This window comes from Lemur catta, chromosome 7 (assembly GCF_020740605.2).
Source record: "Lemur catta isolate mLemCat1 chromosome 7, mLemCat1.pri, whole genome shotgun sequence".
Classification (NCBI taxonomy): domain Eukaryota; kingdom Metazoa; phylum Chordata; class Mammalia; order Primates; family Lemuridae; genus Lemur; species Lemur catta.
The window spans coordinates 63514455-63531159 of record NC_059134.1 but is presented as its reverse complement, the minus strand read 5'-3'; the positions used below and the strand labels follow the sequence as shown (position 1 = coordinate 63531159).

General features: G+C 41.2%; 1 protein-coding gene across 3 annotated transcripts in view; it reads right to left on the bottom strand.

The window, feature by feature from the left end:
• PPFIBP2 (PPFIA binding protein 2) overlaps positions 1–16705 on the bottom strand; it is a 134717-nt gene that overhangs the window by 79878 nt on the left and 38134 nt on the right. For all 3 annotated transcript variants that reach the window (XM_045557425.1, XM_045557414.1, XM_045557415.1), the window contains exon 3: positions 6719–6933. In XM_045557425.1, the coding sequence (XP_045413381.1) occupies positions 6719–6933 (215 nt within the window). The remainder of the gene's footprint in view (positions 1–6718; positions 6934–16705) is intronic.

The following is a 16705-nucleotide window of genomic DNA, read 5'->3' as shown; positions in this document are numbered from 1 at the left end:
CCTATCACAGGGGAAGGTAAGAAACGCACGCTGTAAACCGGCTCACAGAGGCTCTACTTTTTTTTTTTTTTTTTTTTTTGAGACAGAGTCTCGCTCTGTTGGCCAGGTCAGAGTGAGTGCCCTGGTGTCAGCCTAGCTCACAGCAACCTCAGACTCCTGGGCTTGAGCAATCCTCCTGCCTCAGCCTCCCGAGTAGCTGGGACTACAGGCATGCGCCACCATGCCTGGCTAATTTTTTCTATATATATTTTTAGTTGGCCAGATAATTTCTTTCTATTTGTAGTAGAGACGGGGTCTCACTCTTGCTCAGGCTGGTCTCGAACTCCTGACCTCGAGCGATCTACCCACCTCCCAGAGTGCTAGGATTACAGGCGTGAGCCACTGCGCCTGGCCTTACTTTTTTTTTTAATAAGACAATTTTTCCTTCTCTCTTTTCAGATCCAGAGGAAAAGGTTTTCTTATAAAACTCCTATTTGTAACTTTTCAGAAGTAAAATGTTCAACATGCATATATCCAGACCTGTCTTTTGTTCCCTGCCCTGAGTGGAGAAGGGAGATATATTACAGAAATGAATCACATGGCAAGAAAAACTCAAATTCACATTTTATAATTCATAAAACAGCTTTTCTCTCCACCTTTTTCACAACTCCTCTGGCTTTTCAATATGGTAAACAGATTTGCCACTTGGCCAGAAGGAAAGATTGCAAGTGGAATCTGGCAGGAACGCACCGGCTTTGTTTGAGGAGCTGGGAGCTGAGGAAGCCACCATCTGTGACAAGGTAGTTTGGAGCTGAGGACGGGGGTGGCTGTGCCCCACGTCTGGGTCTGGGTTCTCTTTGTTTCCTGAAAGACTAGCTAAAAAGGTAACTGAGGGCACCTGAACTGACTGGTGGGCTCTCAGAGGTGAGCACACACCCTGGATGGGGCCTCGCTCCCCAGCCCGGCTGGGCCCAGCACAGGCTGCCCATTCAGGAGGACAACTCCTCCGGCTGCTCAATATGGTCAACAGGTTTGCCTCTTCACTGCCCTTGACGTGTGGGCCTCAGTGGAGCTCTGATATAGGGGCAGCCACACATAGAGAGGTTCGTATCCTGTCTCCACTATGGAAACCAAGAGAGGAAAAGGCTGGTGCTTACAAAGAGGCCACTCAATATAGCCCTTAGGACAAACTGCAGGATTGGATGCTTGGCCAGATGCTGTCAAACTCAGCTGTCATTTCCAGTTGGGAAACTGAGGCCCGACAAAAAAGAGTTTCATCCAAAGCCACATACAAGTGAGTGACAGTGCCAGGGTAGAGCCCTGGCATTTTAACTCCATCCTACCTCCCATACTGCCCCACCCTGGTTCAGTTTGCCTTCACCTGCCCATGCACACTGACCAGGATACCTGCGACCTTGCAGAGGAAAGTCTGGGCTCCTGCTGGGTGGCCATGCCTACTCCATGTACCCCTATTCCAAAGACAGCCTCAAGCTGGGCTCATGGCTCACCCTGTAATCCTAGCACTCTGGGCCCCAAGGCAGGAGAATTGTTTGAGTTCAGGAGTTTGAGACCAGCCTGAGCAAGATCAAGACCCTGTGTCTACTAAAAATAGAAAAATTAGCCAGGTGTGTGGTGCACACCTGTAGTCCCAGCTACTTGGGAAGATGAAGCAGGAGGATCACTTGAGCCCAGGAGTTTGAGGTTGCAGTGAGCTATGATGATGCCACTGTACTCTACCTGGGACAATGGAGCAAGACTCTGTCTCCAAAAAAAAAAAAAATAAAGACATGCCCAGAGTACATGGGCTAGGCTGGGAATTCAGATGCAGATACTGCTTCTAGACAAAGGGAATCCAGACCCTTTGTTCCTTGCCTCATTAAGGCCCCAGTGGGTATCCCCAGCTCAGAAAGCCTCATGCATCCCCTTTGGAGCCTGGAGCCCACCTCTCCTCCTTGTACTGACTGCCAAGGGGCAGGACACCGGTTCAGGCCCCAGAGCCCTGGAAACTCACTCACAACCCAGCACCACTGAATCCGAAGCAGGTCTTCACCACTTGGTCTTTAGGACGAGTCTGGACAGCTTATCCCCATCTCTGGGCAGAGAATCCTGGCCAACAGCCCTCGTACTACTGCTGACCGTGCTGGTCCAGCTGTGTCTCAGCTCTACCAGGACCCAGCAGAGGGGAAGTAGCCCCACTCTAAAGAAACACAGCTGCCTTCTGCAATGCTCTAGCACCAGGAGCTCCCTCTCCATTTAAGACATGAGGGAGGGCCCAGGACTACTCTGCTATTTGTCCTATTCTAACGACCAATCACTCCTCTATATCCTCCACTGCCTGCTCTGCAGCGCACTTTTCTTGTGGACTACAGATGCTACGGCGCTGGGAGATCCGCAGTCTCTGATGAACAGCAACCTCACAAGTCCCCATTTCCTACCGCACAGTCCTTCCCCTCTGGCCACAGCTGACTGGTCCTTGGGTGGACGCCTGATCCAATGACAGCTAATCCATAACTGTGCTTAAATTAAAAGTCTTCAATTCCTATTTCTTTTGTGCTTAGCATTTCTTCATGGGCCTGGAGGACTTAGCTCAAAAATTATGAGCTAGCCAATCAGAACCTTTCTGTTAGGAATTTGAGTTTTTTAAAAACAACAACAACAGGGAGAAAACGTGGAGAAAAATTGTCAGTCAATGAGAAGAATAAACTCAGACCTCATGGATGTTTGTGACAGTCACTCCGAACTGCCGAACTGCCGTCCTGAGGATCATTCTCTTTCCCCGCCCCTGCCCCTATCACCTTTCCTTTCTGACAGAGGCCACCTCCCACTGTGGCGAATGGAAGCGCCAATACTTGCCTTCCCAGCCTCAACTGCAGCCAGGGTATGCACATGTGAACAAATCCTTTCCATAGAGATGAAATAGAAAATCTGTTGGAGGGTTTCAGAGAAAGATTTTCTCACCTGATTAAAAAAAAAAAAAGACATGCTAAAACTGTTCCCTACCTCTAGACACAGGTATATAGCTGTGTCTGGATGTAGACATTCCCTAGAGCTCCAGTTGCCATCTTGCAACTGTTAGGGGACAGGCCTGAGGAAAAACCAACCCCTTGAGGATGGTGGGACAGAAAGATGACAAGAGCCAGAGCCCTTGAGGTCACCCAGAGCCACTGATTTATCCCTGGGACTGTCTATCCTCTGGACATCTTGTTAGTGGTATATAAACCTCCTTACTGTTTACACCACTTTCCTGGAGAAAGTATCCCAACGGATAGGAGATGTCATGAGGCAGAGCTGGGCCATGTCAGGCCAGTGTTATGACAGAGTAGTAACTCTGAGGTACACACCAACGCCAGTGCGCCTGCAGAGAATGGAGCAAACCTGCAAGGGATGCACAGACATCATGAGGGAGAAAGCACTGGGCCATCCTGCCTAACTTTCAAACTGCCTCACCAGTTCCAATTCCAATCCTAATCCACATGTGATTTCTTAACAATAATTCAAGTGAGTCTCTATGGTTTAAAGCAACGTTTCTTAAACTTGAATGTGCATATGAGTCACCTGGAGATAGTTCAGCAGCTGTGGGGTGGGGGCCCATATTCTACATTTTTCACAAGCTACCAGGGGATACCAAAGCTGCGGGGCCATTGACCAAAGTTGAGTAGTAAGTTCTAACTAAAAGTACCAATCTAAAATTCCCAGTGAGCTTGTTCACTGCTCTGAATTCTATTTCCATACAGATTAAGACCTAGTGTGGAATGTGTGTATAGACAGACTGTGAAATGTCCTTGGGTCTGCAAGACCTAAAATACAGATAAGCTTTCTCTATCCAGAATCAAAACCTTAACATCCAGCCCTCACATCTTGGAATGTTTATATGAACTTCTGACCTCCTAAAAGTACACTATTCATAGGTTGCTGATGGCCATAATTACTCTAAAAGATTTATGAACGCAATAACTTTTAGGGAAATCTTCCCTCCAAAGGCAGACATTCCCCAAACCATTGTAAATAATCCTCAAACAGATCTGCAAATCTGAATGCAAGCTGTTTTCTGCAATGCATCTTACAAAAACCAACAACCATGTCAACTGCCTTTGGATCAAAAATAGTTTTAATAAATTTCCAAAAACTATTTTAAAAGTTAAATCCATTTTCTTATACCACACACTAAAAAAATATTATTGGTGAATTAGAGTTAACTATAAGATAAAAATCAAACCATACACCCACTAGAGGAAGACGCAGGTGTAAAGTTACTTGATTTGAGGCTGGGAAAAGCCTTTCTAGAGACAAAAGGAAAACAAGAAACCAAAACAGGAAAGACTGACAGAGTTAATAACAATCTTTTAAAATCTACGCCTCAAAAAGCACCATAATCATTAAATAACAAAATGAGGAAAATAGATGCTACGAATAAAGCAAAGACTAATAAAAGGTCATTCAAATAGATAAGAAAAGCACTAAAATCCTAATAGAAATAAGAGCATAGAATATGAATAGACTGGGGTGGGATTACACCCACCCAAGGGGCATAAGGTGATCAGTGGGGTGTGTGGGGAAAAAAAAATATTAGAACTATTTCTTTTTATCTACCCTTTAAAAATCTTCTATTTGGGGGGTATTTTTTAATAACTCAAATATATAAGAAAAATATTGCACATGTGAGTATGTACATATGGGGGATGAATTTTTTTTCCTATATAAGGTATACAATCAAAAGTTTAGAGACCACACAGAAGAATAAATACTAATAAACTAATAAAAAATTTTAGCCTTTCTACTAAAGAAAGAAATGTAAAATGCAAAAGTGACAGGAAAATATTCTCTCCTAAGAAATTAGTAAAGCTATTTTTTAATCTTAAATGATTACTGATCAGGATGCAAATATGATAGACTCACCTCAAACCCTGCCTCCTTATATATGGGTAAAAATCTTTCTGAAAAGTGATTTGGAAAAATGTGTCAAAAGGCTTACAGACATAAATACCTTTGGATTAGAGCTGTCAGATTTAGTAAACTGCACGGGTATACTTATTAAAAACTATTCACTGCTTATCTAAAATCAAATTTAACTGGGCATCCTATATTTTACCTGGTAACCCTATGTGAACTCAGTAATTCTACTTTTAGGACACATCCACAGATAAGGACAAATGTTTCTGGACAAAAATATTCACTGCAGCAATGCCATATATTACAGAAAGATTAAAAATAATCTAAATATGAAAAATTAGAGAAATGGTCTCATAAATTGAGGTACATCCATACAAGATGACTAAAGAACATCCACAGGCATCATAAACAGTACAGGGAGGAATAAAAACCGGCTATTTTCTGTTCTACAGGCAGATTGCGCTTTTGTTCCGGAAGACACTTCAGTGAATCTCGTGGTTATGTGACGGCAAGATCCTGAGCAGAGCTGCCAGGGAGCAAATGAAATAAGGCTCTACTGTCTAATGAAAGCGTTCAGGGAACAGTGGAGAAGGCTCTTATAAGGACCCTTGTGATTACACGGGGCCCACCTGGACAATCCAGGCTACTCTCCCTACTTTATGGTCAGCTGATTTGCAACCTTAATTTCATCTGCAATCTTGGCCTTTGCTGTGTAAGGCCACATATTCACAGGTTCTGTGATTAGTATATAGACATCTTTGGGGAGACATTATTCTGCCTACCACACTGGTATAAGTATATTACACACACCAGGCAGACAGCCTATGCAATGAAAATATTGAATAACACATATAATGAACATAATGAAGAATTGTTCAGTGTTCAGAGGATGGCCTGGGGATGAGACTGTGTTGACAGAGGCCTCCTGAACGGACAGTAAGCTAGGACGTCTGGGAAACAGCCCATCTAATCACAAATGACTTGGCCTTTGGACAAGGCTATCCCAATCTCTTTGGTCTTTGGTCTACAACATTAAGCCCTCCTTCCCAATTTAATGCTCCTGTTCCTGCCCTCCCACATCTGTGCCTATTTGCAATTTTGAATCAGGTCTGCAGGACTCTAGTTTTAGAATACTGCATCCCATTCTGCACACTCAAACTCAGCTTAGGTAATTACACACTTCCCCTGGCTTCCCACTGTCCTTTCCTCCAGCCCTAGAATGGTTGAATTTCTGATCACCTCCCCAGTGGGCCATTCCTACATATTACTAATCTCTTAAAGTTAACCTGTTGGTCTCCACAGGGAAGCTGTAGTGTCAGTTTCCCCATCTGCTTCCCCTAGAGACTAGTGGGTCAGGTCTGTGGGCCTGATCTCAAGAAAACAGGAGAAGAGTTAGCAAATCTGCAATGCACTCTAGGGACAGGAAGTAGTTTTAGGGCCAAGAGTAGGGGCAGAAGTAAAGAAATGACTGTGGTAACCAGGCTTTAGTTCGTTGTAAGAAACAAGGGGTAGTGGGATCCAGCCGAGGGTAGAGACCCCAGCCAGGGAGTATACTCCATAAGTGCACATGTCATCCTGGGGGTTGGGGGAGGTATGTGAAATCTTTGATGCCTGCCCTTCTCTGGCCCTGGGTTTCCTCTCCTCAGGAGACAGTGACCATGGACCACAAGAAGGCAGAGTGTATAACTTAAGACGGACCACCCAGCAGGGGTTGGTCAAAGCTGGCTGGGAAGCCAGAAAAGGCTGGAAGGTTACAGATGAGTCAACAACCCCAGTTAGTGGTAGCATTCCATGGGCTGTGTAACCATGTTCCCCAGTGGTTCCCCAGTCAGGCCCGGGGCCTACTCACCAAGCTCTCCTCAAACCACTCCTTTATGTAGGCAGCTGTTGGGCCAGGGATCTGGCTCAGGAGGGCTGCTCTCTCCTGAGGAAGCTCCAGCATCTCCAGGGCCAGCCTCAAGTCCTCGACGAGATGGAGCACTGGGAAGGGGTTCACGTAGGAGGCTGGGGAAGCCAGTCCAGGCTCACAAGTACCATCACTAATATCTGCACCTGTTTTAGTGCCTGGAACAAGAGAGAGGGGAAGGAACCTTGGTAAGAATGGTGGTTGCCAAGGGGAAGGAACTGGTAAATGAGCAAAGATTGTGGAGGAGAGCAAAGGAGAGATGAAAGGGACAGATAAGTAGCCTGGAATGGACTGGCTGTGGTGATGTGCACTGTAGTTCCAGCTGCTTGGGAAACTGAGGCAGGAGGATTGTTTGAGCCAAAGAGTTCAAGGCTGTAGTGCACAATGATTGCACTTGTGAACAGCCACTGCTCTCCAGCCTGGATAACACTGTGAGATCCTGTCTTTAAATAAGAAGGAAGGCCGTCTAAGCCTCAGCAGAATTACTCTCAATGTAAACCTTGCAAAAATCCTCTTTAATCCTGGGCTGGGCAAGGTAGAAGACGTATGTCAGAGGTGAGTGACTGTACCCACCGAAACTGACATATGAAGCTCACACACATAGACAACTGGGAAAATACGGCCAGCCCTTACCAGTGACCAAAACATGCTAGTTAAGACAATGAGATCCCATTCTTCAGCTTTTAGAGTAATAGACTTATTTTCAGTTAATGTAGTAAATTGAATGAATGGCCACCAAAGATTCCTCCCATTCGTGTATGTGCATCCCAGTCCTCTCACCAAAGGGTGGATCTTGACTCCGAGCTGGGCTGGTCACTTGCTCTGATCAACAGAATACAGTGGTAGTGACTCTGTGCCAGTACTGGGCCTGGGCCTTAAGAGGTCTGAGAGCTTCTACTCTTCCTCTCTTCAACCCTAATGACCATGTAACAAAGGCCAGTTACCCTGCTGGAAGGATAGTCCCAGTTGCCCCAGCCCTCCCAGCTGTGGTGACAGACGTGTGAAGAAAGCCATCTTGGACCCAGTGAGCCACCCCAGCTGACACCACATGGGATAGGGCTGAGCCACCCCTGCAGAACATAGCCCTAATCATGGAATTATAAAGCAATAAATGGCGGTGGTTGTTTTAAGTGACTATATTTGGGTTAGTTTATCACACATCAATAGATAACAATTACTACACTCATTTTGGTGAGAGTTTAGTGAATTGGAATCTTTCTGGATCTTCCCAATTGGGAGATCTCTATACTCCCCAACATACCTATGCTTTAAAAACTTGTATTATTGTATGTATCCATACTTCATCTCACATTATGGGAGGGGAAGTCTCTGAAAGCAGAATTCAGGTCATATTTAGCTGAGTTCCCAGTATCATGCCTCCACCCAGTAGATGCTGAAGAGGAATCTGACTGAATGCCTGCATACATACTTGAATAAATGTTAATATCTAAAGAGTGCTTACATTTCCTCAGAGATCTGGGATATTGGGTCACCTATTTCTAATTTGATATGCCCCAAATGGGACCATTTTCACCTTTCTAAACCCCATCATTTAACAACTACAACAAAAAAAAAGTCTTTCCATAAGTACAGTGATATATTTTTCAAATCAAAACTGGAGTGACACAGTCTAACAAAGGATTTCTGTGTCTTTTTCAGCAGTAAGAAACACTTCAGAAAATAAACTTTTGATGGTGGAATTTCTAGGGCACCTGGATTATTTATAAGGCCACTAGGATAAAATATTTGAAATCAGGACTCTACTGGAAAATGGGAGCTGTAGGGCTGCCACATGCATCACACTGCAGGCCTGATGTCTAATTCCAGGTCCCTTTACTCTTCTCAGAGCCAACTCCCTCCTTGCCAGGCAGTCTTGGGAATGAGAAATCCACACAGAAGCACAGAAGGAAACAATTACTACTTGATTGCCAGTTTGCCTTCTGAAAATGCATGATGGAGGGAATCATGGATCTCAATCCACAAACAAGTCAGTGGCTCTTGGGAGCCAGGAAACTGCCTAATTACCCACACTCTGATGTGTGCTCAGCACTTTCTGGCTCCTACCAGTCCAAGTTGGAGTTGACTGGGAAGAGCCACAGCCAAAGTGCAGGGAAGCGAAGGCACAAAAGTACAGTGAGACCTCCAGCCTCCAAACCTTGCTGAGAACTCCCTCTCCCTTCTAGACACACTCTAACTCCAAACACGTAGCCATCCAGTGTCATTTTCTATATTTTACAAATCAGTGAGTCAGGCTTGGTAGGGGGGGAAAGATTTTCATTAACTATATAGCACTGTGTGGCCTTGGGTAAGTTTCTTTCTTTCTCTGGGACTCTCCCTCCCCTAAGGCTTGAGATTCTTCCCTGCTATTCAAAGAGAGTGTGTGTGTACATGTACAGGAGCACGTGTGTATTTGTGCCAATTTTTTTACAGGCATATATGTGTATACACATAAAAACTCTAATTTTTACTTCTTTGCAATTTATATTTCTTTTATTACCTCATCAAAATCAATATCCTTCCACTGAAAGTTTTGTATTAAAAAAAATCAATAGCCAATAAATGCTAGATGAGGAAAGTAAAAAGATAACAATATATAAGCATATGAATGAAAATTTGTCCTCGAGCTAGTTGTAATGACAGTGACAGCAAAGCCTCAGATGAAAAAACTTCACTGGGTTTTAAATCTAAGAATCAGGTATGGTTCATAGGACAGAAAACTAAGGGAAAAAGAAACTTCCAAATGCTACCCTTGGGCTAAATGACAAAATGATATTGAATAGGAAGGCATCTATACAAAGGGAGAAATAGTGACTCTAAATTTCTTTTCTTAAAAGAAAAGTGTGGTAACCAGCCTCCAAGAGGCCCTCAGTGACCCCTGCCTCTTCATAATTCATACAGCACAGGTAGTCCCCTTCCACATTATCTCAGGGTTGCTCTGTGGGACCAGCACAATATGGCAGAAGTGATGGAATGCCATTTCCAAGGCGAGGTCATAAAAAAACATTCACTCCTCCTGCTTTATTCTGTCTCTTAGATCACTTGCTCTGGGGGAAGCCAGCTGCCATGTAATAAGGACACTCAATTCTCCCTATGGAAAAGTCCATATGGTGAGGAACTATGGCTCCTGTCAACAGCCATCAAGGAACTGAGCCCTCCTACCAACAGCCGTACGAGTGAGCTGTCCAGAACCAGATCCTCTAGCCCCAGTCAAGCCTTCAGATGACTGCAGCTCCAGCTGGTACCTCAACTGTAACCTCATGGAAGACCTTGAGCCAGAATCACCTAGCTAAACCATTCCCGAATTCCTGGTCCACAGAAACAGAGAGATAATAGATGTTTATTATTTTAAGATGCTATATTTTGGGGTAATTTATTACATAGTAAAATAAAAATTTTATCAAAATCAATAGCTAATAAATGCTCGGTGAGGAAAGGAAGAAGGCAATAATGTATGAGTATATGAAGAATCATGATAACCAATACAAATAAGAACATTCTGAGAAACACAATCAAGGGGAACTTGCCTATGGACTACAAAAATGTGTTGCTGGAATTACTGTTACAGAAAAAAATAAGATCTCTATTTTATACCATACACAAAAATAAAATTAAGATAGATAAGGATTACATGTAAAAAATTAAGCTATAAAAACATAAAAAGAGAAGATAGATCAAAATTAGGTCAGAGGAAGATTTTTATAGGCACATGAGCAATTGAGAAAGACATAAGGACAATAAATGACTACAGGAAATTAACTTCTGGAACACTAAAAACAAAATAAAAATTGAAAGACAAATTATAGCCTGAAAAACCTATTTGTAACGATTATAACAAAAGATCAGCATATCTTTCATATAAAAAGAGACCTGATATATCAATAAGAAACATGTCCCAATCCACTTCTCACAGACAAAATAGGCATAAGATTTTTATGTGGGTAATTCTGGAACAACAACAACAACAAAAAAGTAAAAAAAAAAAATATATATGGAAATAAAATGTTTTACTACTAAATAGAACATTTAAAAATCATATTCAGTTTTTCACCTGTGAAATTATTGAAGATAAAAATGCACTGATATTCAATGTTAGCAAGCTCATGCTATTAATAAGGGTATCCTCATGTGGGGTTAACAGACAGAAAGACCAGTCCAACCTTTCTGAAAAGTAATTTGGCAAGATATAGTAAAAATATTCCTACCTTCTAACCTAGCAATTCCAGTTCTATAAATTTAACCTAAGGAAATATAATCAGACATGTAGCCAAAGAGTAATATATAAAGTATGATCTCAGCAGTGTCTTCATTGTGAAAAAGTAGGGGGAAAATACCTCCAAATAGGTGAATCTTAAATAACTTCTGGGACATTCAAAGAATATGATTCATATAGCTACATAAAAAAACAATTGTCCAAAGACTCAGTAACATGGGGAAATACTTGTTTTAGGCTATTCAGTAAAAAAAGTTAGAATTAAAAATATATACATATGTATAACAAACAAATATACATATAGAGAATACACAAGCCAGGTGTGATGGCTCATGCCTGTAATCCTAGCACACTGGGAGGCTGAGGTGAGAGGATCACTTGAGACCAGGAGTTTGAGAACAGCCTGGGCAACATAGCAAGACCCCACCTCTACAAAAAAATTTTAAAAATTAGACAGGTGTGGTGGCACGTGCCTATAGTCCCAGCTACTCAGGCAGCTAAAATAGGAGGATGGCTTGAGCCCAGGAGTTTGAGGCTGCTGTGAGCAATGATCATGCCACTGCACTCCAGTCTGAGTGACAGAGAGAGGATTGTCTCAAAAAAAAAAAAAAAAAGACACAAATGTTGGCAATAATTAATTTTCATTACTTTTATAATCATTTTTTTTAAACTTTAAATTTGTTGAATGAAAGCAAAAGATTCAAGTGTGACATTTAGTTTGCATGCTCTAGGTTCTCTTGCACTTTGAAAGTCCGAATAGGATAGGACCCTAGACAATATGGGAGAATTCAGGCTCTTCTCCGGGCAGGAAATAAGTGCTTAAACACAGACAGCTCTCCTCTTTGTGCTGTTGATTAGCTTTCCTTCTCTCAGTAATTGCAGAAGTGAAACTGGGGGGGGGGGGGGGACGCGGTGGAACCTGGTAGTATTTTCACTGAACAATCATTTCAGAAAATCTCAGAGCAGGCCATGCGATAAAACCATGCACTGCTTAAGGAGGAAACTTCTGGAAATAGGACAGACCCAGCTACCAGGAGTCCCCTTTACACACGTAGAAAAGCTGAAAAAGATAACACCTTTTTTTTTTTCTTAATGTGGAGCCAAGCTTGAAAGAAAATGAAAACCTTGGGTGCCAGAAACAAAGAGCAAACTCAACAGTGACATAAGTTCAGGTTCACTCTAGAGTAGCCCAGGGGCAAAGATCCAGATATAGGAAAGACATGGGGGTTGGGCTTGGGGTTTTAATACCCCTCAGTGAAAGCTGTAAGCTGAAAGTGGGACCCCTGTAGAAAGGCAGCACCCCTAAGTATTGCCTGCCTCATGAAGAGGGTCTGAGAAAATTCACCCAATGGCAGAGAAGCCTGCAGCATGCTATGGAGCCCCCTGTGTGTTTATAAAACCACATATACACACACATACCCACTGTGAAAAATCAAACCTACAGATCTCTGCATACCACAGGTGCAGTGCCAAATTTCTACTATGTATTTACTACTAAAATCCCAAACCAGAAGTCAACACACATGCACACAAAATAGTCCAGGATGGTGCAACGTGAAAGCCCAGCATTACCAAGGCCAAAATCTCCCAGAAGGCTCAACTCCATGCTCCACACACATTCCCTGCAGAGGATTAGCTTCTATTAAAAAATTACAAGCACAGGAGGAGACAAATCAAAATAGAACAACCAGATGCACCAACAAAGAAAATGTGTGTCCTAATACCTGGGATTAACAGAACAATACAAAACAGATAATAAGTTTATCTTGGGGGACATCCTAATAATTTAATTTTGAACAACAAAGCATTGCTTAGCGAAGATAGATTAGCACAAAGGTTTCCAACTTTGGATGCACATTGAAATCACCTGGGGAATTTTACAAATTACAGATGCCTGGGTCCCACCTCCAGTTATGCCAATTTAATTGGTCTGAGGTGTGACCTGAGGTAATAAAAGTTTCCCAGGTGATTCTAAAATGAAGCCTAAATTGAAACCACTGCACTAGCAGATTACCTCAATCAATGCTAGTGTTTGGTGAGTGTAGAGGTCACCTGAGAATATTTAAAGGCTCAAAACCAAAATTTAATACAGGTTTAGTAATTATTTTTGAGGGTAAGACCACATAAAAGGCCAATACTATAGGATTTTATTGAAAGTCTTTTAAAGATCACTTTCAAAAGCACATTAGTATGTAAGTGGTAGTCATTAGGGTTATTCAGAAATATTTTGGTTCTCCACTTGAGCTCACAGTAGGCTTACAGTTCTGCCCCTTGAAGTCACTCACGGTCACATGACTTCCTTTGGCCAATAAATATGAGAAATGACATGTGTCACTCTAGGAAAAAGCCTAAGAGCCAGTACACAATTCCCTGTATCTCTCCCACCTACCCTGGCCACTGGCAAGAATGGAGACTGATTAAGCCCATGGTTCGAGAGTGAAGATGACAAGGACCAGAGCCCTCCACAGATCTGGGGGGAACTTGTAGTGTGTGCAAGTAATAAACCATTGTGTTTCAAACTACTGACATTTCAAGACTGTTCCTTATTGCAGTATAGCTTAGTCTATCTTTCATTTATACAAAGTATATATGTTGTACAATTAAGAAATATAATCTTTTGAAGAATGATCTTTTATCATGTAAATGAGGTTCTTTGATATGGGATGAAACATCTGTTGACAGCATCATATGTGGATTTTTAAAATACTGTATTTAAAACAACTTACAAGTGAGGAAGATGTGCTCTAAAACCTTGCCACTTAAAAAGTGGGGTCCAGGCCAGGCACGGTGGCTCACACCTGTAATTCTAGCCCTCTGGGAGGCCGAGGCGGGTAGATTGCTCGAGGTGAGGAGTTTGAGACCAGCCTGAGCAAGATCCCGTCTCTACTAAAAATAGAAATAAATTATCTGGACAACTAAAAATATATAGAGAAAAAATTAGCCAGGCATGGTGGCGCATGCCTGCAGTCCCAGCTACTTGGGAGGCTGAGGCAGTAGGATCGCTTAAGCCCAGGAGTTTGAGGTTGCTGTGAGCTAGGCTGACGCCATGGCACTCACTCTAGCCTGGGCAACAAAGTGAGACTCTGTCTCAAAAAAAAAAAAAAAAAAAAAAAAAGGTGGGGTCCACATAATTGTTAGCAATACCTGAGAGCTGGTTAGACATACAGAACTCAAACCTATGAATACGAATCTGCATTTTATCAACATTCCCAACTGCTCTAGAATGCCATGATTACTCAAAAAAGTAGCTCTTATGGTAGAAACAGAGATAAATGTAAAAAGCTTGAATAAAATTATTTTGTAAAATGTGCCAGTTAAGAAATTCATAAATTAATATACTATTTTACATAAGTGCTTATACATATAACTAAATCAATACATTAACATTAGTAAATATTTGTCTATTCGGGAATATATTTGGGCATATATGATATGTTTTACATAATTAAAAGGGAAAGGGAAGAAATAGAAACTTTAATGAAAGAAAAGAAAGAAAAAAGAATGGGAAATTTTTAAAAGAACCAAATACAAACCAAAATAAAGAATACAGGCAATAAAACTAAAAATTAAGTGGACAGATTAAATAGAAGACAAGAGGAAGATGGACCTGAAGAACTCACCCACAATGCTGCATAGTGAGATGCAAGTAGAAAACATGAAAGAGGAGTTAAGAGACAAGAAAGACAGAATGACAAGGTCCAACACAATTCTTCAGGAATTCCAGAAAATAGAGAGGATGAAGCCAAGGCAACAGTGAAAAAGAAAACGGCTATGAAGCTTTCAGAACGGAAAACCTTGAGTCCTCTTAAAGACACACACTGAGTTCCTGGGATACATCAAAACAAATCCACCCTAGAAACAACACAGTAAACTGTAGAACATGAAAGATAAAGAGGAAATTTAAAAGCCACTAGAGATAGAAAACAGATAGACTGTCAACAGACTTCTTATGGGCAATAAGTCCCAAAAATAATACCTATGAATAGCTACCAACCTACAAGCCTATACAAGATAAACTATCATTCAAGATTAAGAACACTTAAGAAAATTTTTCAGATGACTAGTGCAATTTATTACTGACAAGACTATTACCAAAATAATTTTAAAAGAAGAAACTACACCAAGCAAAAACAAAACAAAACAAAAAAAAAAGTGTGATGAAAGAATCAACTCTGATTAGAAAAGTTAAAATTCTTGGTTACACAAAATTAATATTGTCAATAAAAAACAATTTGGGGGATATAAATTAATACTAGAATACTAAATAAAAATAAGGTGGAAGAATGGGCAGTGATGGGAAGTAAAGCATTCTAAGAGTCAAGTATTACAGAGGAAGACAGAAATATAATTCTTTAAAGACATATTTACCTTTAGCTTTCATTTTAAGGATGCATGTTAAAAAATATAAGGATGGGCATTAAAAGAATAGAAATAGATACTTAACTTCCTAACAGAGATTTAAAAACAACAAATTGATGATCAATGCAACAGAATCTGGCAAGGCAAAAACAAACAAAAGTTAAACAGAAAAAATAACACAAAAATGGAGAAATAAGTACACACACCTGTATACCAGTAATTATAATTATAAATGCATTAAACTCACCTGTTTAAACTCAAAAATTTGAATGAAATAAAGAAATCCAGTTCTTTGATGCTACCAAAAGAGACTTATGAGAAACATACAGAAAACTATGACTCTGAATGACAAGCATAAAGTGTTTCAAAAGATAAAACCCAGAATTCCATACATTGGAGTAGATACTTTGATCAAACTGCTAAAAACAGCCACAAAAACAAACCACTGAATAAAATAACAAACAAAAAGTCATGTGAATAGTCCTCTAAGGAAATTGAATCATAGCTTAAAAATTTTTCCACAGAGAAAATACCAGGCCAAATGCCTTCACAAGTTAATTCTACCAAACATTCAAGAAGTGCATAATTCTAATCTAACAAATTTTAGATAATACAAAATGGCCAAATTTAAAGCTAAAAAAGTTGACAACCTCAGTAAAATGCACAGATTTTTAGAAAAATATAATTTGCCAAGACTCAATTAAGAAGAAATTAAAACCTGACTGTTCGCAACTATTATTAATAAAAAAAGAAAATTCTCCAACAAGAAAACAGCAAGTCTATGTGATTCTGCAGGTCTGTTCCTATACCTACCAATACAGAAAGTATTTAAGGAACAAATAACACCATCCTTATCCAAACTCTGTTTCAGAGAATAGAAAATGAGGCACATTCTTTGCACCAAGGAGCAGGAGGTGGGATCTACCCACAAGGGAAAAACAGAACGATGGCTGCAGACCAGCGATGCCACAGTGGGCATTCTACCTCTTTACACAGGGGCAGTCTTTGACAGCTCAGCCCCTCAGACACCTCTAAACCTCCACTGGGACTCCCTTGTGAATAAAGTCATATCTGCTTTGGGAACAGGAACATTTAGGTTCTGCTACTCTGTTACTGATGATACTATACACCGATATACCTCAGAGAACTGGACAGGATCAGTTAAGAACTGTTCAAAGCACAGACTCATCATCAGCCTTTAACACCTCAGCTGACATCACTCATGGGCCAAGGTGAAGAAACTCAGTCTTGATCAGAACTTTCTCTGCCCCTACACAATCTTTTTTTTTTTTTTTTTTTGTCTTTTTACAAACCCAGACACTAATCAGAGTTGGCAGAAAGGCCCAGCAGACAGGGCAACC